The following is a 22,889-nucleotide window of genomic DNA, read 5'->3' as shown; positions in this document are numbered from 1 at the left end:
TGACATGCAGGTAATACACGCAGGGAAGAGAGAAAAATGGGGGAAATACATATAGTAGCATGACACCATCTTAATAAGCAAACATTTCCAAAATCGTAAGTGCGGATTAATGGCCTAAGTCACCAAAAATCCAAAGCAAAATAGTACAGAAAACAAAACCCCCATGAGGTACACAGTAGTGTGTGTAATCATAGAGAAGCCAAAGGCAACAAATAAAATGATCCTGACATACACGCAAGTCATGCCAAAAGAAAAAAGGTTCTGTGTACCAACAGGGCCATCTTGAGCCTGAAAGTAATACAAATGAAATATGGCATAGGGCCCATGGATGGTCAATGCGTGATGAAAGGTGAAGACCGCTGTGTGCCCAGGAGAGAGGATAGTATAATGCAGCAGCGAAGGCTCCCTTCAGGTACAAAGTCATGTACAGCTCAAACCTCATCAAGGAATGTATAAAGTAGTATCAAAAATAATTCCAAGAGGAACAATCACCATAAGGAAAGTAAAGGAATGTAAAGTAACCCAAACTAAAAAAGAAAGAAAAAGTACAGAGAGAACAACATTATCAAAGAGGCAACATGCAAACACTCATAATGGAACGTAGTGCCTAGTTAGAGACCACAGCAATCAGCACTATAAAGTGTCCTCTTGTAGTCATTTAGAAGAATGTCACATAGTCAGTGACTAAAACAATTCCCGGCAGAATCCAAATATATAAAGCAGTTACCATCAAAGTCCACGTTCATCCGCTTAGGGTGCAGAGCAGACAGTGCATTGATCCAAAAGATCTCTCGCTGGTGCAGCAGTCTCCCAAGGTCATCTCCTCTTCTCAGACAGGTCACTTGCTCCAGAATGACAAATTGAAGTTGTGCAATAGTGGGCTGCTTTTCTTTCAAATGGACCGCCACTGGAGAGCGCAGATTTTGTGTGCGGATTTAATACTTGTGTTGCGTCCATCACGGTTTAGCTTTCCTGGTGGTTAACCTCACATAGTATATCCCGCATTGGGCCTCCCAATGCATACACTTCATTAGAAGAAGCACAACTACCACATGATTCTAAGTTAATGTTCAACCCAGTATAAGGATGGTTAATGGAGGTCCCTTTGATTACGCTGGTGCCATGTTGGCGCACCTAACAAGGAACGGTACCAATTGTTTAACTCTTAGCTTCACTGTATTTTGACATTCAGCAAAAGAGGATTGATTCTCATAAGCAAAGATAGGCACATGTGGAAATAACTCTACTGTGGCAATGTCATGTTGTAGAATAGGTCAACGTTTGATAATAATATTCTTTACTTTCTTACTCTGACGTGAGTGAGAATAGACATACACCATATTGGTCCTGCCACAATGATGTTCATTCTACTGGCATTGCTCTCTCTTTAGCTGCCTCCAGCACCATCGCACTCTACCCCCTTATCATTCGAACATCACTTCACATTGTCGATGGTATTCCATAGGGTTTGACACTATCCGTCTTAGTCTGACCAGTTGGCTGTATGGAAGACCCCTTAAAGTGCTTTGAGAGTAAAAACCTGGTTACAATGACCGCAGGTGACCACGGTTGTGGAGGTACAGTCTGTCTTCACATTGCCATCCACGTTAGTCTTAATAAGACAGAGCTGCCTATCTTCAGATACAGAACCACCTTGAGAAAAATAACTTACTAGGACTCAGACAATCAGGATTCCGCCCCAAACACGGCACTGAGACCGCCCTGATTGACCTTAAGATACAGATGGACAACATTAAAGACAATGGTAAACTAGCCATCCTTCTCCTTCTTGACTTATCGGCCGCCTTCGACCTGGTCAACCACGACATCCTCTGCAAACATCTATCCTCAGCAGCCAAATTTTCAGATAACGCCAACGCATGGATCCATTCCTTCCTTAACAACAGATCCATGAGAGTCTACGCACCCACAGCCTCTGCCATCCCAGCCCCAGTCACTTGCGGTGTCCCCCAGGGCTCCTGCGTCTCCCCCACTCTATATAATGTGTTCACGAAACCCCTCTTTGACATATTGGACCGCTTGGGTGTCATCTACACCAACTACGCAGATGACACCCAAATACTGATCCCTTTAACAGGCGACTACTCCACCGACCTCACTGCTCTCAACAACATTTATTCAATTATCCAAAAATGGATGGCCAAGCATGGCCTATGCCTCAATGACGACAAGACCGAACTTCTTCTCCTAGGTTCCCAACCCAGACTTAATAAACTCGACAAACTCTATCAAGCATTCACTATAGACGGCAATAACATCATCGTCTCTAACAGCGTCAAAACCCTAGGAATCTACCTCGACTCCTCCCTCACACTGACAAGACAGATCAATTCCATATCATCAGCCACTGCTTACACCTGTAAACTCATCAATGCCAGCAGACCTTACCTCTCACCATCCAACTGCATCACCTTAGCCAGAGCGCTAGTCCTTTCCAAAGTTGACTACTGCAATGCGTTATACTTGGGAACCAGTCAGAAAAACATCAACAAACTACAAGTCATACAAAACAACGCCTTGCGAGCAGCCCTGAACATACCCAAACATGAACACATTTCGGACGCCAGACGCACCTGCCATTGGCTATCCATACCACAAAGAATTGAATATAAAACCATCTCACTCACACACAAATGCCTAGCTAACCAAGCACCCAGATACCTATCCGACAATCTCAATCACCACACCCCAGCGCGCCCTACCAGATCAGCTCAAACACATTGCTTAAATATCCCAAGATTTAAGCTCCAAAAAGCAGGTGGCTCCAGCTTCCCCGTGCTTGCCTCCAAACTTTGGAATTCACTTCCACTCGAGCTGAGATCAGAACCTTCCTTTCACAGATTTAGACACAACACCAAAATTTGGCTTCTATCCAAAGAAACGTAAACTGCCTAGCCCTACCTTACTAGCATGCACCAAGACTGTAAATTTGTAAATATGTAATCGGTTTGTACATTTCTGTTGTATTATTCTTGTTGTATTCATCGCAAGCGCCTGGATGCCCTAGGGCCAGGCGGCGCTATACAAATAATAAACTAAACTAAACTAAAGAACAGTTCTGAGATATGGGTAAATGTCTTCTAGACCTGGGAAGTGGGTGTTGTAGTGGTGAGTTTTATAAACATAATAGGTAAAGGAAGGCCAGCTGAACCTGAGGGACCCCCAGATTACCTCCACTGAGCGCTATTTCACATAACGAGTGGTGGTCTCCAGTACCCATGCTTGTGTATAGGTGCGTTATAAATGCTATATTATATCATATCATGCTTTCCTAGTCCCATCCTCTGACCTCAAACATGGAACTTGATCAGAGTACACTTTTATGGTTTCTCTCGGGCGTGGTATCTCTGATGAGAACTCAGGCGTGATGCCTTATCAAATTGCTTACCACATTCATTCAGTGCACTCATGAGGCGTCGCCGCAGTATGGGTACTTTGATGCCTGCTGAAGCCTGAGTGGTAACTGAAGCTCTTCTTGCACACAATGCACTGATATGGTTTCTCTCCAGTGTGGGATCTTGTATGAGACTTCAGATGTGATGCCCGATTAAAGTGCATTCCACATTCTGTGCACTCATAGGGCTTCTCCCCAGAATGAATCCTCCTATGATTGCTTAGTGCTGCAGAATGTGCAAAGGTTTTCTTACATTCTGTACACTGGTATGGTTTCTCTCCAGTGTGGGATCTCTGATGACATTTCAGTGATGATAAGAGATTGAAGCGCTTACCACATTCTGAGCAGTCATAGGGCTTCACCCCAGTATGAATCCTTTGATGACTGCTCAAGGCTGAGGAGTTTCTGAAGCGTTTCTCACACTCTGTACACTGGTAGGGTTTCTCACCTGTATGGATCCTCTGATGCTGGTACAGACTCGGCTTACAAGTGAAACTTTTCTCACATTCAGTACACTGGTATAGTTTCTCCCTAGTATGACTGTTCTCATGCCGTTTCAGGTTTGCCCTGTGACAAAAGGTTTTGCCACACTCCATACACTGGTATGGTCGCTCCCCTGTATGGCTTTTCTGATGGTTGTGCAGAGTCGACCCCTGTCTAAAGCTTTTTTCACACTCTGTACACTGGTATGGTTTCTCTCCAGTGTGGGATCTCTGATGAGATTTCAAGTGTGATACCTTATTAAAGTGCTTACCACATTCTGTGCAATCATAGGGCTTTTCTCCAGTATGAGTCTTTCGATGCATGCTCAGGGTTGAGCTCTGACTAAAGCTTTTCTTGCACTCTGTGCATTGGTAGGGCTTCTCTCCTGTATGCATCTTTTGGTGGCTCAAAAGAGCTGAGGAATTACTGAATCTTTTCTTGCATTCCATGCACTCGTATGGCTTTTCCCCTGTATGGATCATTAGATGGCGTCTCAGGGACGAGCGGTCACTGTAGCTTCTCATGCACTCTGTACACTGATAGGGTTTCACCCCTGTATGGCTCTTCTGATGCCGGTACAGATTTCCTCTCTGAGAGAAGTTTTTTCCACACTCGGGACACTGGTATGGTCGTTCTCCAGTATGGCTCTTATGATGCCGGTACAGATTTGAGCTTAGGGTGAAGCTCTTCTTGCATTCTTTGCATTGATATGGCTTCTCTCCATTAAGGATTGTCTGATGCTGGTTCAGTTGTGAGTTGTAAGCAAACATTTTCTCACACTCTATACACTGGTATGATTGCTCCCCAGTATGCCTTTTCTGATGAAGGTGGAGATTTGAGTTTTGAGTGAAGCTTTTCTCACACTCGGCACTTGAACAGCATTTCTCCTGTGAGGGATCTCTGATGCATTCCGAGGTGTGATGCACAATTAAAGTGTTCATCACATTCTGTGCACTTGGAGGACTTCGCCACCGCATGGATCCTTTGATGGCTGCTTATTCTCTGTTGAAAAAAGCAAAGGTTCTAGGTATTATTTTTTTGTCATTGTGTAGCTTAAAAATTATCTAGTGCAGAGCTGTTAATTTGGGTTTTGCTGCTGACTCACAGACTCACTGGATGTCCCTAAGTGAAGCCATCTGTGTCGTGTGTCAGATCAGATTCAGATGCAAAAAGCAGGCGCTTGAAACCTCAGCACAATCCAGTCCTCAATAGACATAACAATACAAACCATCATACACATTCAGCAATCCGTGGAAAGAAAGGGACAACATGTATTCGCTGGCAGAATACTACATTAATTTACATGTATAATGTTAAGTGCGCCTCTACCAGAATATGTGCCCCTGTTACAAGGCCTGTTGCCAAGCCTTGACAAGGGAGTTGGGGCCTATGCCCAACACTGATTCAGTTGCCAGAATGGTGCAGAGACCTCCTCCCCAGCCCCACTTACCTGTGGTGATGGTGGTTCAACATTTTAACAGGAGAGTCAGCGGCAGAGCCTCAGAGGGACACCAACGCCCCGGAGAGAAGACGGACATGGGAAGAAGGAGCAGCACCAGAGGCTGCACAGATGACACAGAGCGACACTGTATAGAAGATGGCTTTCCCAGCACCGCAATGGGAGACGGCACGTCATTGCCACAGCGGAGTCACAGGCCGTGCTGGCGCAGGGACAGCTACCAGCGGGATGCCGCTGAGAATCTGCATTATGCCACAGAGGAAGTCGTCAGAGGCACGCCTTCGACCCAACAAGCCTGCCAATGTGCGGCGGGGAACCTATGGAAACCCTAGGAAGAAGGGTCTCCAGCTGGCAACACCGGCTGGAGCTTGTACATAAGACCAAAGCCCCCCACTAAACCACCAGGGAATTCCCTAATGCGAATAGGCCTCTATGAAGGCCCTACAAACCATAGCCCCACTAAACCATCAAGTAATCACTTATTAATTAGGGGCCTGCAAAGGCTAGAAACTCGGCTAGACCTCATGGAAATGGGGGTAGGGCTTGGGGGGGGGATTCGGGTGTGTGTGTGTGTGTGTGTGTGGGGGGGGTGTGTGTGTGTGTGTAAAAGTGTGTAAGGAAGGAGAAAATAACAGCAAAGGAAGTAGTTGAGTGATAGTTGAAGGTGGTAGTGAGATAAGGAGTCGACAAGAAACATCAAAGGGTGGAGGTAGGAAGGGAGAGTGTGACATCAGTGGGAATAGCAGAGTTGTGGGAGAAGAACCTCTTGGAACTCAAGAGTAGTACAGAGTCAGGTAAGATTATGTGTGGAGAACATGTGGCCCTGTGTGGAAGAAGGCATCATCTAAAAAATAAGCAGGGCTAGGAGGGGGCAGCTAAAAAGCCCCCCAGGAAATAAGTCATCCAACGTTCCAGGGATACCACCAGTAGCCATAGGAAGACTAACAGAGAGCTCGGGAGGGGTTTGGGCGGGGCAAAGGCCAAGGAAGCCGAGAGGGAGAGGGACAGCCCTTGTGCCAAAAAAACCCAGACCTTCGATTGGCCCCAAATTCCCAAGAATTCAAAAACCAATCTCTTGTACTGGAAAAAAAACATAATCTCTATCAAAGTTCCCCTCATCATCAAACACACATCACACTCATGCAAATGTACTGCCTTTCACTCCACAGTCTTACACGCCATAGCTCCTGCTCATCTAACCTTCATCTCTATCACTTCTCCCTTATCACCAAACACACATCACACTCATGCAAATGTACTGCCTTTCACGCCAGTCTTACAAAGCATAGCTCCTGCTCATCTGATGAACTCTTTTCGGTATATAAAAAAAGACCTATTGGTGTTGCCAATGCAGGTTACAGATGTGCTCGCTGTGTCCTCTTCATGGACTGCTGTTCCGAACGGCTAGAATTGGTTGTGCACCCTTACTTTAGGAGATGTGACAAGGCCAGGGGACATGTCCCATCTCCCCAAGGGGGAGCCACCCTCTTAGGGACTAGAGAGGGAGCCCGCTGCGTTTACCACCCCTTAGGTAACCAGGCAAGCGGGGTTCCACTAGGGATGGCTCTTCCTTAGAGGACAGGAGTATCTTTGTTGGCTACATGGGTAATAACCTAATTAATGACTGGTCACTACCTGTAAGAATGGCTGGCGTGGTTTCTGCCCAGCTTGTTTAACTCGGCTCTCTTGGAACCAGAACACAGTAGGAAGACCCACCCCCTCACCGAAGGAAATATAACGCGCCACTTACTGGTGGAGTGGGGGAGATAGACAGTCACCGAGCTGTAACGAGAGGAATCCCTCCTCCTGGAAAAGGTGGCAGACCATGCAGAGAGTACAAGGGGTGTGGAGGCCCCGCCACAGTAGACACTGCAGAACGCTGACCGCCTGTGCAGACTCACAGCTGGGACCACCCAGTCGAGAGGAGCAGCGAGCAGCCACAACTGCCTGACAACCAGCAGGCTGACAGCCCGACATCATGAAAGAAGGGCAAGCTCCGCTGCAGAGGCGTTGCTAGGGGAGGGCTAAGGGGGCTATAGCCCCTGGTCTTTTGGTTGTAGCCCCGGATAGAATCTCAGGAGCTACAACCAAAAGGCTAGCTAGCCCCCAGTCCTGACAGTTCCGCCATTAGCATAGCCCCGGGTCTTTTCCAGGCCTAGCAACGCCTCTGCTCCGCTGGAAGCATAGTGCAGGGAGAAAGATAGAGAAGCGCTGCTGCATGGGCCATTCTCCCTGATTCACTTGAGGACTGCCGCAGCAAGACTAAAGGTACCTGGTTGCCTTGGGGAAGCAGGAGAGGGGAGGCGAGGCATGATAAGACCCCAAGTTGGGGTGAATGAAACAAGACTCCAAGGCGAGGTGAGAGGAAGGAACCCCTAAGGTGGGGGGAGAGATAAGACCCTAATGTGGGGTGGAGGAAACTAGGACCCAAGGGGGAGAGAAGTGAAACCCCAAGGCGTGGTGAGAGATTTAAGAACCCAAGGCAGGATGAGAGATCGAAGACCCCAAGGTGCAGTGAGAGTCTCAGGACAGGGGTCCTTCCTTGTATGAACTTGATGGAAGCTTGTTAAAGAGACCTTTAGCCTACCAACTAAGACTGTGCACTAGGCCAAAGGGCCCTCTTATGAAAGAGACACAAGTGGGGTCAGAAACCAGCCACCATTCAACTTGACAGGGCCAAGGGGCACATTGATATTTTTTGTTGTTGCAGTTTTATGCTTTCGTGTACAGCGGTGGGCACAGACTCAGGATGGAGTGGGGTTCTGGAGGGAGGACTTTTACTTTCTTGGTTTTTGTAAAGACATTCTGAGAAGCACCGTTTCTTTGAGTTTCCTTTATAGGACAGGGCAAAGATTCTTAGTTTTCAGGAAAGGTTAGCTTTTGTGAATGCAATACAGGAAAGTCTGCTAAAATGCCACTGTGTTCATCTCCTGACTGGCCTGCCACAGAGTCTGTAAGAATCTGTATCCAACCCACCAAGAGGATGATCATGGTGCAAAAGGATCACGACCACCAGGTTGAACATCATGGGACGATGAAGCCATCAGGGGTGAGAACAGTGCGAGCAGCGGCACTGCCTTTAAAACTAAGGATTGTGGGCTTGAGCTGGGTTCTAGCCTGATGTCAAATGTTCAGAAACTGCCACATTATGTTGCCCAATTAAGCAACACTGGCCACTTACTTTTTCCCCAAATTCGAACCCTGCAGCAAGGACAAGTATATGAAACATGGGCAGACAGACAAGGAAGGCACAAGAGGCAGAGAGCGGCCTGCCACTGTGGGATTGGACAATGTGGCACCCTGGCATTGGTTGTACTGGAGAGGTTCTATGAGAGCTGACGCAAAATGCTTTGAGCCTCAGAGAATCATTGCGGGACATACAAGTTCCCTCCATATTGCTCATAGCCCTGTGTTAAAGATGGTGACTTAATAATACTCACAGCCTCATCACGAGTTTGGCGGTAACCCTTAAATGCGGCAGTAATGCCATTACCGCCACATTTAAGGGTCTGCCAAATCACGGGTTTGGCAGGATTTACCCCCAGCTTAGAGCTTGCGGTAAATCCACCGTGAATTTACCAATTTTCGGTGCTATTTCCGCGCGCTAATACTGCCGACGGTAGTAGCACTGAAAATTCCCCATTGGGCCGAATGGGGAATTCCCGAATGGGCCCAATGGGGAATTACTGTTCTGCCAAACCTGGCGGCAACGCTAATAGCCCCGGCAGTATCCCAGCAGTATTACCGCCGGGATACCGCCCAACTCGTGATGAGGCAATCAGTCTTATTTCTTCAACTCTCATGTTCTTTGTTCAGTGACAGAGCGTATGCACGTTTGTTGACCAAGCTCAGTACTGGGTTGGACACATCCCTTGGGATAAGTCCTAGACCTGGACACCAGGATGAGAACGACAGATCAGACCTTGGCAAAGGGAAGGTTTCCTGGAGTATGAGAGGGACTAATAGGTGCATGTCACCCTGGTCGGTGTGGAAAGAATGGTAATGGTCTTGTAAAGTGCCTGTCTGTGGGAAAATGAGGCAGGTCCCGACAATAGAAAAATGGCAAGAAATCCGGGGGTAGGAGGTACAGCGCAAAGAAAATAAGCCCTGGTGGGAGTGCCAGGAGAGCTGTTCCTTACAGGACTCACCAACAGGAACTGAAGTGGGGAGAAGTCATATGGTGAGAGGGTTAGGCGGTGCACCATCTAGAGGAGAATGGAGACCAACAAAGGTGACTACTGGGTGTGTACAGATCAAGAATCTGCAGAACAAATGTGTTATGGGAGTTGTAGTCCAATGACTTCAAAAGATGATTCATAGTGGAGCCATGAAAGTCAAGTGAACTTAAGAGAGGACGAGATTGTTGGAACTATGGTTCAAACATTCCAGGGACCAAGTGTGTGGTGATAATAAAGTCCAGTGAACCCAACGCTGAGGAACCTATAATTCAAAGTGAATCGACTGCATAGGCACTCATGGGGTCAAGTGAATTAGGCACTGAGATGCCAAACCTGCTTGGTCAGAGCTAGTGGCTGGCCTTCTCAGGGCCCACACCACATTACTCACTGGATGAGCCTTGTGAACATGTGTTCCCGGCGGATGGAGCTCCTAGGGAAGGTAGAGAGGGTCCTCTGGGGCTTACCTAGACTTTTTCCTGTTTTCTCTTTTTCCACATCTCTAAACCCAGAGAAGCTCTATCCTGTCCCCAGCTCGCAATACCATCCACTATCTGCTCCTGTTTATGGCCAATTGGGCCCAACAGAACCTGTCTGTTCTTACTTGCTAGGTGTTGCTTTGCTCCCTCATCCTGGTACCCATCCTCAGCACCGGTTGCTGTTGCAGCCTCCCTTTCTCCTCTCTATGTTATTCCTTCCGTCTCCTCTGAGTCACCTCCTTTTCAGAGTGTTCAGCTTCTTCCCATGTTGGCACTTCCTCCAGGTCACTACAAGTCTCTGATGTGGTCCCATTTTGATTTCTACTCCCATGTTCCATTTCTCCTTCTGCCCGCATTCTTCGCCTGATGTTAACACCTATTATTTCCCCCTCTGTTGCCATCAGCTCCTCTCTGGTTACCACCTCTTCTGGTTCACTCTCACCCACTGATCTTATCACCTCTTCCTTCATCTTCTTAACTACCACCTTCTCCTTGACCCTCTCAGCTCTTACTACTTCTACTTTCCTTTGCTGCCTCTTTCCCACTCTGCTTCTTCCACCACTTTTTAGTCTCCAGCCTTCTTCAAATGTTGAACTCTTTGCTCCAAAACCACACACTGCTCGACTGGAGCTGGGGCTTTGTACAGTGTGTTCCCTCTTTCCCAATTGTGTGTCTTCTAGTGAGGGTCTGCACCCGTGGCTGGAAATGTTGTGAGGGCTGTGATTGTCGATCCATTGTGTGTGCAGCTGAGGCAGCATTGGGCTTAAGGCAAGTCTAGAAGTGGCATGTGTGCCATCTTGGTTTTTAGTTTTCTTCCCCGCCTGTGCTGAGCTCTTCTGTGTTTCCAGCATTTTTGCAAAGCTGAAAATACACTGGGTAAGCTTTTATTTGACCACACATATAGGGAACTCGCAAAATGATATCCCAGCGTGTGAATCTCATGCCAGGAACCGATGCTGGCAAGACTCTTTTTCCCGCACTTTATTCTCACAGTACGGGAAGTTGCAAACTCACAACATTGTATCCAGGGTACCGCAGATCGCGCAACAGATCCTGCAAACTTCCAGAGAAGAATTCTTTGTTATACCAAGGGAAGTTGTAACAGTGTCTACACAATCGCTATTATTGACTAATGCAGAGAAAGCATTTTCCTCAAAAGAAAAGCTCTATTTTCATTGTAAGAGGTCTGGGTCTCCACAGCAAGAGCATCATGCTCCCTCTGTGGGGCCATGAAGGTCCGAGAGCCATGCTGCAGAGTCCCACAAGGGGTCTGGTTATGGGCAAAGCGTTCCAGACTAGGCTGCCCTACTGGGCAAGGTGTTAGGCGATCCTCAGTACGTCAGGCCTCCCCACATCAGAACACTGCTCACATTCCCCAAACATCTCCACCCCAGCTTCGAGGCTCAAGGGATTCGGTGAACCCACAGAACCGAAAGCACCGTACCTTCTTTGGTGTACGGGCTCGTTTACAACCTTTCCTGCATTGGCAACTGCCTTGGAGGATGTATCGCAGAAAAGACGGCGTTACGTCATCACGTCGGTCACGTGATACAGTGTGGCGTTCCTCACGTGATCTTGGTGGACGTCACATGGCCCAGAGACGTCACATGACCCAGGGGCACACAGTATAAAGATCTGAGAGGCAGGACGATCATTGCTTCTCAGCTGGCTTCGGACCCTGTTTGGCGTTTATACCTGCTCCTTGCTACCTCGACCACGGAACTCTATCTTGGACTCTCTTGGACACCCTTTGTACCTTTGCCTGGAACTGTTTACCTGTTGCCGGATATTTGGACTACACAACGACTTGTCTTTGGATCATCCCTGAATGCCTTGCTGTACTTCTACGCCCAAGTCAAGTCCTCTCTTACAGGTGGCCCACCTGGATCCACGCTTACCTGCGGTTCTACCACTCCAGGGACCGCTGTGTCTTGTTGAGCCTCGAACCTCCCTACTAGGTTTCCTGGGTCTCCCTTACACCAGATAGGTAAGACACTTTAGATTCTTTTGTTTACCTGCCTGTATTGTGATTGCCTGGTGCTTAACCTCATTCCTTCTTGACAGCAGCATCGGTGTTCCAGAGGCTCCGTGGATCTGGGAAGACATCTCTCACCTGTGGCCTCAAGGGTCGCACAGCAGGTTTCTATATTGTTCCCCTGTGCGTCACTTGGGGACGGAGGTCTCATCGGTCTACACGACACTCAAGTCAGAACACAAGGGTGGTGATGAGGGGGCAGTCTAGATTTTCCATACTGCCCGAGGTGTGGTGCTATACATGTTTCCTGCTATATGATGGGGACCAAGGTGAGGTAATTAAAGGATTCTCTGAGCCCAACATCTGCTGGCTCTGGGTGGTATTGAGGGGCCGGTCTAGATTTTCTAGACTGCCCGAGGTGTGGTGCTATACATGTTCCCTGCTATATGATGGGGACCAAGGTGAGGTGATTAAGGGATTCTCTGAGCCCAACATCTGCTGGCTCTGGGTGGCATCCAGCCAAGAGTCACCACCTTGCGGGGCCCTGGAACCAGGCAGGGGACTTCATCTCATCGGGTCCCCAACTTATTGCCAGGGATTGCCTTCAAATATACCACCCTATTGCTAGGGAATGTCCTATGCAAATACTATTGACAGGGGTTGGCATGAAATGCTCCGTTATCTACCCATAGCAGGACTTGCCATCATTGGCCTACATGGTCACTCCATTTTCAAGGACTCGCATCAAATGCCCAGTTGCTCACACCATTGTCCACGATAGTCAGGAAGTGCCAAATAATAGCACAGTTGCCAGTGGCATTCACCAAATTAGGAAGTACAGATGCCAGCCCAGAAATAGACAGTAAATGGCCGGCTCGTATGGCATGCTGCAGTGAGGAGTCAGAGGCGGACGTGGCATTTCAGTCAGCTTTTTTATTTAAAGAAAGAAGAAAACACCTATATTTCCCTAGTTCTCGAGGGTTATGCCTACCTAACCAAGGAATAACTCAGGTGTTCGTCGTCGGGGTGGAAGTCCAAATGAATATTCGTTCTCTGTCCAAAATTCTCCTCTACTCTAACCCCACCACTAAACAACAGAAATAAACCTAGATAGTATCAGGAGAATGACTCCTTTTTCCTAATTCTCTTCTTGAAGAAAAAATGCCAGGAGAGTGACTCCCTTCTCCTGGTTCTGTGACTCAAAGTGCTGTTCTATCCGTTTTTCACAATAGTTCTTACAAGCCCTTCCCGTTCCTTCCAGGCTTCTCTGAAGGCTCTTTTGAATGTACTGCACCCTTTAACTCTGACTTTGACAATCTTGTCCCCCTTACTGAGATGAGGGATACTGCTCCCGAGGCTCTGTTCACTTTTCTTACTGTCGGAACAGTTACTGAAATGAAGGAGATTCCTTCCAAAGCGTTCTCCCCAACTGTTCTTATCCTTAGTGCAATTACTGGCATGAGGGAGACCACTCCCAAGGCTTTCTTCATAACTCTTATTTGCAATGCAATTACTAAGACGAGGGAGATCACTCCTGAGGCTTGCTTCACACGCCCCCATTTCCCTACCGTGTTTCCCGTAGGGCCCGTTACCTTTGCTTTGGTCAGAGCATGTCAATGGTTCCACCTGAGGTGTTGGGCTTCTGCGTTCTCAGAAAACGCTTGTTCAGCTTTTCTCTTCTCTATCCACGGTCCTGCTTGGTCTCTGTGGGCGTTCCGGGCAGACGGTATCTGAGTAGTTGTGGGAGGTCACCGCACCGTCTCCTGGATTCTAGCTTCCAGTTAGGCTTGTTCTCTCCCGGCCATAGAAGGACTATTTTGGTCTCAGGCCAGTGTCCTCCCAGCATCTCCCGGTTCAAATTTCCCAGGCTGACCAGGCTTCCCACCTGTTGCTCTCTTTACTGAGTCCTTCTTTGCTTTTTATCTTGTTGAGCTGGGACCTGCCCAGCGCAGTGCCATAGTACTAACTAAATAAGTTCTTGTATAGCGCAACACTAGCCCTAAGGTCTCAGGGCGCTCACATGGACAAACAACAAAGAATAGAAAGCATATCATGGTATTAGAGGGTTAGGAAGTCACTTAAGCAAGAGGATTAGCAGAGTCAATGCAGGTGTAAAGATTTAATCAGATACTTGTTGCTTAATCTTCAAAAAAGAAGGTCTTAAAACGCTTCCTAAACTTCTGCAAAATTGCACATTGTTTTAAGTAAAGCAGAATCGCATTCGAATTTTTTCGGGCCCAGGCAGTAGAACCTGCTCCACCCAATTTCTTCATGTTTATACGTGGCTGAGTCAGCAACATCTGGCTATTTGATTGCAAAGTTTGATTTGGTATGGCTCTTTTAAGCCTGGTTTTAAGGTAGTCCGTCGTCGGGTTCAGTTGTACTCTCCTGTTGCCTCCTTGGGGCCCTCCCATCCCAGTATCTTTCACATGAGTGTTCTGGATGACTCTGTGAATGTTCTTCCTTTTCTCAGTATCTTCATAGTACAAATCCTGTTTAGACTGAATGTTCATATTAATGGTGTCTAATCTTACAGGAAGAAGAGGAGTATCACAATAGCACACAACAGTGCAGTCATCCACAACCCCGACATATCTTAAAGGTTTCATAGTTTTTAGGGCAGGAGGGTTAGGGAGTTCTATCATGGAATGTGAGTCCTTGTCCCCATAGGGGGGTGAGGGGTCACACCCTGCAAGGCCCTCATGCATTTTACCACCCCTAGGGGGACTATTGGGGAGCAGCCCACCTCCCTAGCCTCACAAGGAAGGGCCCCCCTTAGGGAGAAGTGGCATCCCATGAATCATCACAATAGTCACCCCACTGCTAAAGATCATCATGGAATGGCAGCCATCTCACTCCATGGACAAAGATGCCCATCAAAGTCTCAGGTATACGTCTGATGCTCATGCAGAATCATTTAAAAGTGTTGGTACTCATTCTTTTATTTTTCAAGAGATAAAAATTGAACGTACAGTTATCTACACCTTTGCGAAGGACTGTCATCAAATGTCCAGGTAGTCACCCCTTTGCAACGCCTTGCTATCACATACCCAGGTAGTCACTCCTTTGCAACGCCTTGCTATCACATACCCAGGTAGTCACCCCTTTGCAACGCCTTGCCATCACATACCCAGGTAGTCACCCCTTTGCAACGCCTTGCTATCACATACTCAGGTAGTCACCCCTTTGCAACGCCTTGCTATCACATACCCAGGTAGTCACCCCTTTGCAACGCCTTGCTATCACATACCTAGGTAGTCACCCCTTTGCAACGCCTTGCTATCACATACCTAGGTAGTCACCCCTTTGCAACGCCTTGCTATCACATACCCAGGTAGTCACCCCTTTGCAACGCCTTGCTATCACATACCCAGGTAGTCACTCCTTTGCAACGCCTTGCTATCACATACCCAGGTAGTCACCCCTTTGCAACGCCTTGCTATCACATACCCAGGTAGTCACCCCTTTGCAACGCCTTGCTATCACATACCCAGGTAGTCACCCCTTTGCAACGTGATACCATTGACAGCAGATAAGGACGAGAAGTAGAGCGGCAATACAGCACTGCCACATCATGGCTTCCCAGCCTCACCCACCAATTCAGCCTCATTGCTTTAAACAGCACTGCCACGAAAGGAGCTAGGGAAAAGCTTGGCATTGCATTTTGTGGATTTGTTGTTTTTTTTTTTACACATTTTTTATGTATTTTATTGGTATTGATAATACGTAGTTGTTCATTGCTTTTGTCTTTTAGCGCTTGGAAGCTGGTTTACAAGTAATGTTGTCAATACTACAACCTTACTACTAGTACTACTGAAGAGGAAGCAATCCAGAGGCAGCAGGAGACCCAAATGGGGCAGATGCTGCCCCTTCAACCTCCGCCCCACTGCCCTATGCAATGGACACCAGCACATGAGTGAGGCAGGGGGATATCAGGGACATTTCCCCCTTCTGATGGTGTGGGGCTGCCTAGAGTAGGGGCACAGGGAAGAGAGGCACAGTGAACAGGAGCTATATGCCACACTCTACCTTGATAGCCTGCTTCCTTAGACCTTTCTTTCTCCAGCTGCTGACATCTGCAGTGATACCGGCAGAACTCTGGAGACAGATGGCTGCAGTATGGGTGTGGCTAGGTGGAGCGAGCTTGGAGACCGCCAAAGAAGACTTTCAGACTCTTCTGTCTCCAATACCTTACCTCTCTAATCTAGAAATTATTGTGTCTCACTAATGAGCCAAACATTAAAAAAAGAGTGAATTATACTGCTGCAGCTGAAGGATCAAAGGACAAGCCAAGACAGAGTCTAGCCTTTTCCTTAATTCCTATCACAATAGATATGGGTGTGTCAGGACATAAACTAAAGGGTTGGGGTGTTGTCCCCTCCAACCCCAAGAACGAGCCCTGGTAAGCATTTCCTGTCAGTTTGATTCTGGAGGATTAGGTTAGGAAAGGTGAGATAGCCCTGTATGGCTGTATTCGACTTCAGGTGCCCAGAAGAACGTAGACTGTTTATCCATCCAAATCAATGAGAATGTAATCCTCCGCTGGAGCCCTGACCAGGAGCCTCATGTTAGGGTTTGTAGGACTGCTCTGTTTCCTCTGGGTCCTGCTGCCAATCTTCATGGTTGTAGGGATGGAAGTAACTCCCGTCTATGGGCTCCTCCACTAACCTCTCTGATCAAGTCCTGGAGATATGATCCATCTTCCCTCTTGAATAGCAACATGGAGCTGGTTTGTCATTCCTCTGGGCAAAGGTCTGCTGCTCTGGATGTTTGGGATCACTCCAGGTTGTGGCAAAGGACCATGTTGGTTCTCCCATTTGGCTCTTCGGCCAGCATCAAGTAAAGTCTGTGGGCTATAAGTAGGCTACACCGCTCTCTCTTCTGGTCCTGGGAAGATAGTCTGAGTCGCTGGGGCGTTCTTGATAGGCCCACTGATGGCAAGCTCTAGAGTGGGTTTATGCATTTGCAGTTAACGAGGATCGGAGATAGATCGTGTTTCCAATGTTAGTGCTTCCTCAACCTTCTTGATGGTCATATCTTCCAGCCGTCCATTCAGGTGACTCTAGATTTGTAAATAATGTAAGTATGGTAAAAATTAATTCCTTGTGGAACCGAATCCAGGAAGGTCTTTCAGCCCCATTCATTAATGTGGCAATTGATTTTTAAAAGAGATTTTAGAAATGTTTAAGTAAGCGCAATAGCAATGTAACTAATTTGGGATTGAATTGATTTGAAAGATTAATAGAATTTGATGAATTTATATATGCATGTCTGTATAGGAATAGTATGTGCATGTCTGTATAGGAATAGTATGTGCATGTCTGTATAGGAATAGTATGTGCATGTCTGTATAGGAATAGTAGTATGTGCATGTCTGTATAGGAATAGTATGTGCATGTCTGTATAGGAATAGTATGTGCATGTCTGTATAGGAATAGTAGTATGTGCATGTCTGTATAGGAATAGTAGTATGTGCATGTCTGTATAGGAATAGTATGTGCATGTCTGTATAGGAATAGTATGTGCATGTCTGTATAGGAATAGTATGTGTATGTCTGTATAGGAATAGTATGTGCATGTCTGTATAGGAATAGTAGTATGTGCATGTCTGTATAGGAATAGTATGTGCATGTCTGTATAGGAATAGTATGTGCATGTCTGTATAGGAATAGTATGTGTATGTCTGTATAGGAATAGTATGTGCATGTCTGTATAGGAATAGTAGTATGTGCATGTCTGTATAGGAATAGTATGTGCATGTCTGTATAGGAATAGTATGTGCATGTCTGTATAGGAATAGTAGTATGTGCATGTCTGTATAGGAATAGTAGTATGTGCATGTCTGTATGGGAATAGTATGTGCATGTCTGTATAGGAATAGTATGTGCATGTCTGTATAGGAATAGTATGTGCATGTCTGTATAGGAATAGTAGTATGTGCATGTCTGTATAGGAATAGTATGTGCATGTCTGTATAGGAATAGTATGTGCATGTCTGTATAGGAATAGTATGTGTATGTCTGTATAGGAATAGTATGTGCATGTCTGTATAGGAATAGTAGTATGTGCATGTCTGTATAGGAATAGTATGTGCATGTCTGTATAGGAATAGTAGTATGTGCATGTCTGTATAGGAATAGTAGTATGTGCATGTCTGTATAGGAATAGTATGTGCATGTCTGTATAGGAATAGTATGTGCATGTCTGTATAGGAATAGTATGTGCATGTCTGTATAGGAATAGTATGTGCATGTCTGTATAGGAATAGTATGTGCATGTCTGTATAGGAATAGTATGTGCATGTCTGTATAGGAATAGTATGTGCATGTCTGTATAGGAATAGTATGTGCATGTCTGTACAGGAATAGTATGTGCATGTCTGTATAGGAATAGTATGTGCATGTCTGTATAGGAATAGTATGTGCATGTCTGTATAGGAATAGTATGTGCATGTCTGTATAGGAATAGTAGTATGTGCATGTCTGTATAGGAATAGTAGTATGTGCATGTCTGTATAGGAATAGTATGTGCATGTCTGTATAGGAATAGTATGTGCATGTCTGTATAGGAATAGTATGTGTATGTCTGTATAGGAATAGTATGTGCATGTCTGTATAGGAATAGTAGTATGTGCATGTCTGTATAGGAATAGTATGTGCATGTCTGTATAGGAATAGTATGTGCATGTCTGTATAGGAATAGTATGTGTATGTCTGTATAGGAATAGTATGTGCATGTCTGTATAGGAATAGTAGTATGTGCATGTCTGTATAGGAATAGTATGTGCATGTCTGTATAGGAATAGTATGTGCATGTCTGTATAGGAATAGTAGTATGTGCATGTCTGTATAGGAATAGTAGTATGTGCATGTCTGTATAGGAATAGTAGTATGTGCATGTCTGTATAGGAATAGTATGTGCATGTCTGTATAGGAATAGTATGTGCATGTCTGTATAGGAATAGTATGTGCATGTCTGTATAGGAATAGTAGTATGTGCATGTCTGTATAGGAATAGTATGTGCATGTCTGTATAGGAATAGTATGTGCATGTCTGTATAGGAATAGTATGTGTATGTCTGTATAGGAATAGTATGTGCATGTCTGTATAGGAATAGTAGTATGTGCATGTCTGTATAGGAATAGTATGTGCATGTCTGTATAGGAATAGTATGTGCATGTCTGTATAGGAATAGTAGTATGTGCATGTCTGTATAGGAATAGTAGTATGTGCATGTCTGTATAGGAATAGTATGTGCATGTCTGTATAGGAATAGTATGTGCATGTCTGTATAGGAATAGTATGTGCATGTCTGTATAGGAATAGTATGTGCATGTCTGTATAGGAATAGTATGTGTATGTCTGTATAGGAATAGTATGTGCATGTCTGTATAGGAATAGTATGTGCATGTCTGTACAGGAATAGTATGTGCATGTCTGTATAGGAATAGTATGTGCATGTCTGTATAGGAATAGTATGTGCATGTCTGTATAGGAATAGTATGTGCATGTCTGTATAGGAATAGTAGTATGTGCATGTCTGTATAGGAATAGTAGTATGTGCATGTCTGTATAGGAATAGTAGTATGTGCATGTCTGTATAGGAATAGTATGTGCATGTCTGTATAGGAATAGTATGTGCATGTCTGTATAGGAATAGTATGTGCATGTCTGTATAGGAATAGTATGTGCATGTCTGTATAGGAATAGTATGTGCATGTCTGTATAGGAATAGTATGTGCATGTCTGTATAGGAATAGTATGTGCATGTCTGTATAGGAATAGTAGTATGTGCATGTCTGTATAGGAATAGTATGTGCATGTCTGTATAGGAATAGTATGTGCATGTCTGTATAGGAATAGTAGTATGTGCATGTCTGTATAGGAATAGTAGTATGTGCATGTCTGTATAGGAATAGTATGTGCATGTCTGTATAGGAATAGTATGTGCATGTCTGTATAGGAATAGTATGTGCATGTCTGTATAGGAATAGTATGTGTATGTCTGTATAGGAATAGTATGTGTATGTCTGTATAGGAATAGTAGTATGTGCATGTCTGTATAGGAATAGTATGTGTATGTCTGTATAGGAATAGTATGTGCATGTCTGTATAGGAATAGTATGTGCATGTCTGTATAGGAATAGTATGTGCATGTCTGTATAGGAATAGTATGTGCTAGTATGTGCATGTCTGTATAGGAATAGTATGTGCATGTCTGTGCATGTCTGTATAGGAATAGTATGTGCATGTCTGTACAGGAATAGTATGTGCATGTCTGTATAGGAATAGTATGTGCATGTCTGTATAGGAATAGTATGTGTATGTCTGTATAGGAATAGTAGTATGTGCATGTCTGTATAGGAATAGTATGTGCATGTCTGTATAGGAATAGTATGTGCATGTCTGTATAGGAATAGTATGTGCATGTCTGTATAGGAATAGTATGTGCATGTCTGTATAGGAATAGTATGTGCATGTCTGTATAGGAATAGTAGTATGTGCATGTCTGTATAGGAATAGTATGTGCATGTCTGTATAGGAATAGTATGTGCATGTCTGTATAGGAATAGTAGTATGTGCATGTCTGTATAGGAATAGTAGTATGTGCATGTCTGTATAGGAATAGTATGTGCATGTCTGTATAGGAATAGTATGTGTATGTCTGTATAGGAATAGTATGTGCATGTCTGTATAGGAATAGTATGTGTATGTCTGTATAGGAATAGTATGTGTATGTCTGTATAGGAATAGTAGTATGTGCATGTCTGTATAGGAATAGTATGTGTATGTCTGTATAGGAATAGTATGTGCATGTCTGTATAGGAATAGTATGTGCATGTCTGTATAGGAATAGTATGTGCATGTCTGTATAGGAATAGTATGTGCATGTCTGTATAGGAATAGTATGTGCATGTCTGTATAGGAATAGTAGTATGTGCATGTCTGTATAGGAATAGTATGTGCATGTCTGTATAGGAATAGTATGTGCATGTCTGTATAGGAATAGTAGTATGTGCATGTCTGTATAGGAATAGTAGTATGTGCATGTCTGTATAGGAATAGTATGTGCATGTCTGTATAGGAATAGTATGTGTATGTCTGTATAGGAATAGTATGTGTATGTCTGTATAGGAATAGTAGTATGTGCATGTCTGTATAGGAATAGTATGTGCATGTCTGTATAGGAATAGTATGTGCATGTCTGTATAGGAATAGTATGTGCATGTCTGTATAGGAATAGTAGTATGTGCATGTCTGTATAGGAATAGTAGTATGTGCATGTCTGTATAGGAATAGTATGTGCATGTCTGTATAGGAATAGTATGTGCATGTCTGTATAGGAATAGTATGTGTATGTCTGTATAGGAATAGTATGTGTATGTCTGTATAGGAATAGTAGTATGTGCATGTCTGTATAGGAATAGTATGTGTATGTCTGTATAGGAATAGTATGTGCATGTCTGTATAGGAATACTATGTGCATGTCTGTATAGGAATAGTATGTGCATGTCTGTATAGGAATAGTATGTGCATGTCTGTATAGGAATAGTATGTGCATGTCTGTATAGGAATAGTAGTATGTGCATGTCTGTATAGGAATAGTATGTGCATGTCTGTATAGGAATAGTATGTGCATGACTGTATAGGAATAGTAGTATGTGCATGTCTGTATAGGAATAGTAGTATGTGCATGTCTGTATAGGAATAGTATGTGCATGTCTGTATAGGAATAGTATGTGCATGTCTGTATAGGAATAGTATGTGCATGTCTGTATAGGAATAGTATGTGTATGTCTGTATAGGAATAGTATGTGTATGTCTGTATAGGAATAGTAGTATGTGCATGTCTGTATAGGAATAGTATGTGTATGTCTGTATAGGAATAGTATGTGCATGTCTGTATAGGAATAGTATGTGCATGTCTGTATAGGAATAGTATGTGCATGTCTGTATAGGAATAGTAGTATGTGCATGTCTGTATAGGAATAGTATGTGCATGTCTGTATAGGAATAGTATGTGCATGTCTGTATAGGAATAGTATGTGCATGTCTGTATAGGAATAGTAGTATGTGCATGTCTGTATAGGAATAGTATGTGCATGTCTGTATAGGAATAGTATGTGCATGTCTGTATAGGAATAGTATGTGTATGTCTGTATAGGAATAGTATGTGCATGTAGCAATAGTAACGGTTTGAATGAAATTTTGCATTGATATGTTATAAAACGTGAACGGATTGTAATGAACGAACCACGTAAATAAATAAAAACATATTAACAAGATATATTATTGCATTGTTTTAGCTAGAAGTAGAAAAAAGCAATTATCAGTGAATAGATCTGCAAAACTATGCATTATACCCCATAATAATAATGTTCCCCCACAATGCTTTGCTCATGTGGCTCTGAACTAGGGGTGCACTTCCAGTCATGACTACTGGGTGGCGCTGCATCATGTGCGATTTCGCTCAAATGCCTTATTCTACTTTCACATTTCAGGTGAAATATTTGTAAAAGCCTTTTTGAAACCACCCTAACGTTGCTGGTGTTTGCTACACATGCCCCAATGCACCAGTCACAAGGTTGCCATAATATATTGCACTGATGATTTCTAATACGGGTGAAACTTGGATGCAGTTCTCTGCAGCTCTGAGGAATGTCTTTCTTGGGTTGATTAAGCTATCTGCAGTGTCAGGAGCTATCTGCAGTGTCAGGAAAGGCCTGCATTCGGCCTTGTTTGCAATCACAGTGTGTTGCTCATGTGACTCTGAGCTAACAGGTCAACTTCCAGTGATGGTTAATGGGCGGCGCTGTGGCATGTGTAACTCGGCTCGGCTCAGGTGGTTTATTTGACTTTCGTAATTAACCCTTCAAAGTGGCATCTCCCAATTAAAGGCTAA

At 44.7% G+C, this 22,889-nt stretch overlaps 1 protein-coding gene across 1 annotated transcript; it reads right to left on the bottom strand.

Moving 5' to 3' along the window:
• Positions 1-419: 419 nt before the first annotated feature.
• LOC138489438 (zinc finger protein 84-like) lies at positions 420-4,880 on the bottom strand. Its single transcript, XM_069617158.1, has one exon. The coding sequence runs from the start codon at positions 4,873-4,875 to the stop codon at positions 3,415-3,417; it is 1,461 nt and encodes a 486-aa protein (XP_069473259.1). The 5' UTR covers positions 4,876-4,880; the 3' UTR covers positions 420-3,414.
• Between the last annotated feature and the right edge of the window lie 18,009 nt (positions 4,881-22,889).

This window comes from Ambystoma mexicanum, chromosome 9 (genome assembly GCF_040938575.1).
Source record: "Ambystoma mexicanum isolate Mex_15411 chromosome 9, UKY_AmexF1_1, whole genome shotgun sequence".
In the NCBI taxonomy this organism is placed as follows: domain Eukaryota; kingdom Metazoa; phylum Chordata; class Amphibia; order Caudata; family Ambystomatidae; genus Ambystoma; species Ambystoma mexicanum.
Note: the sequence above shows the minus strand (reverse complement) of the source record. Positions and strands in the feature narration are given on the sequence as shown.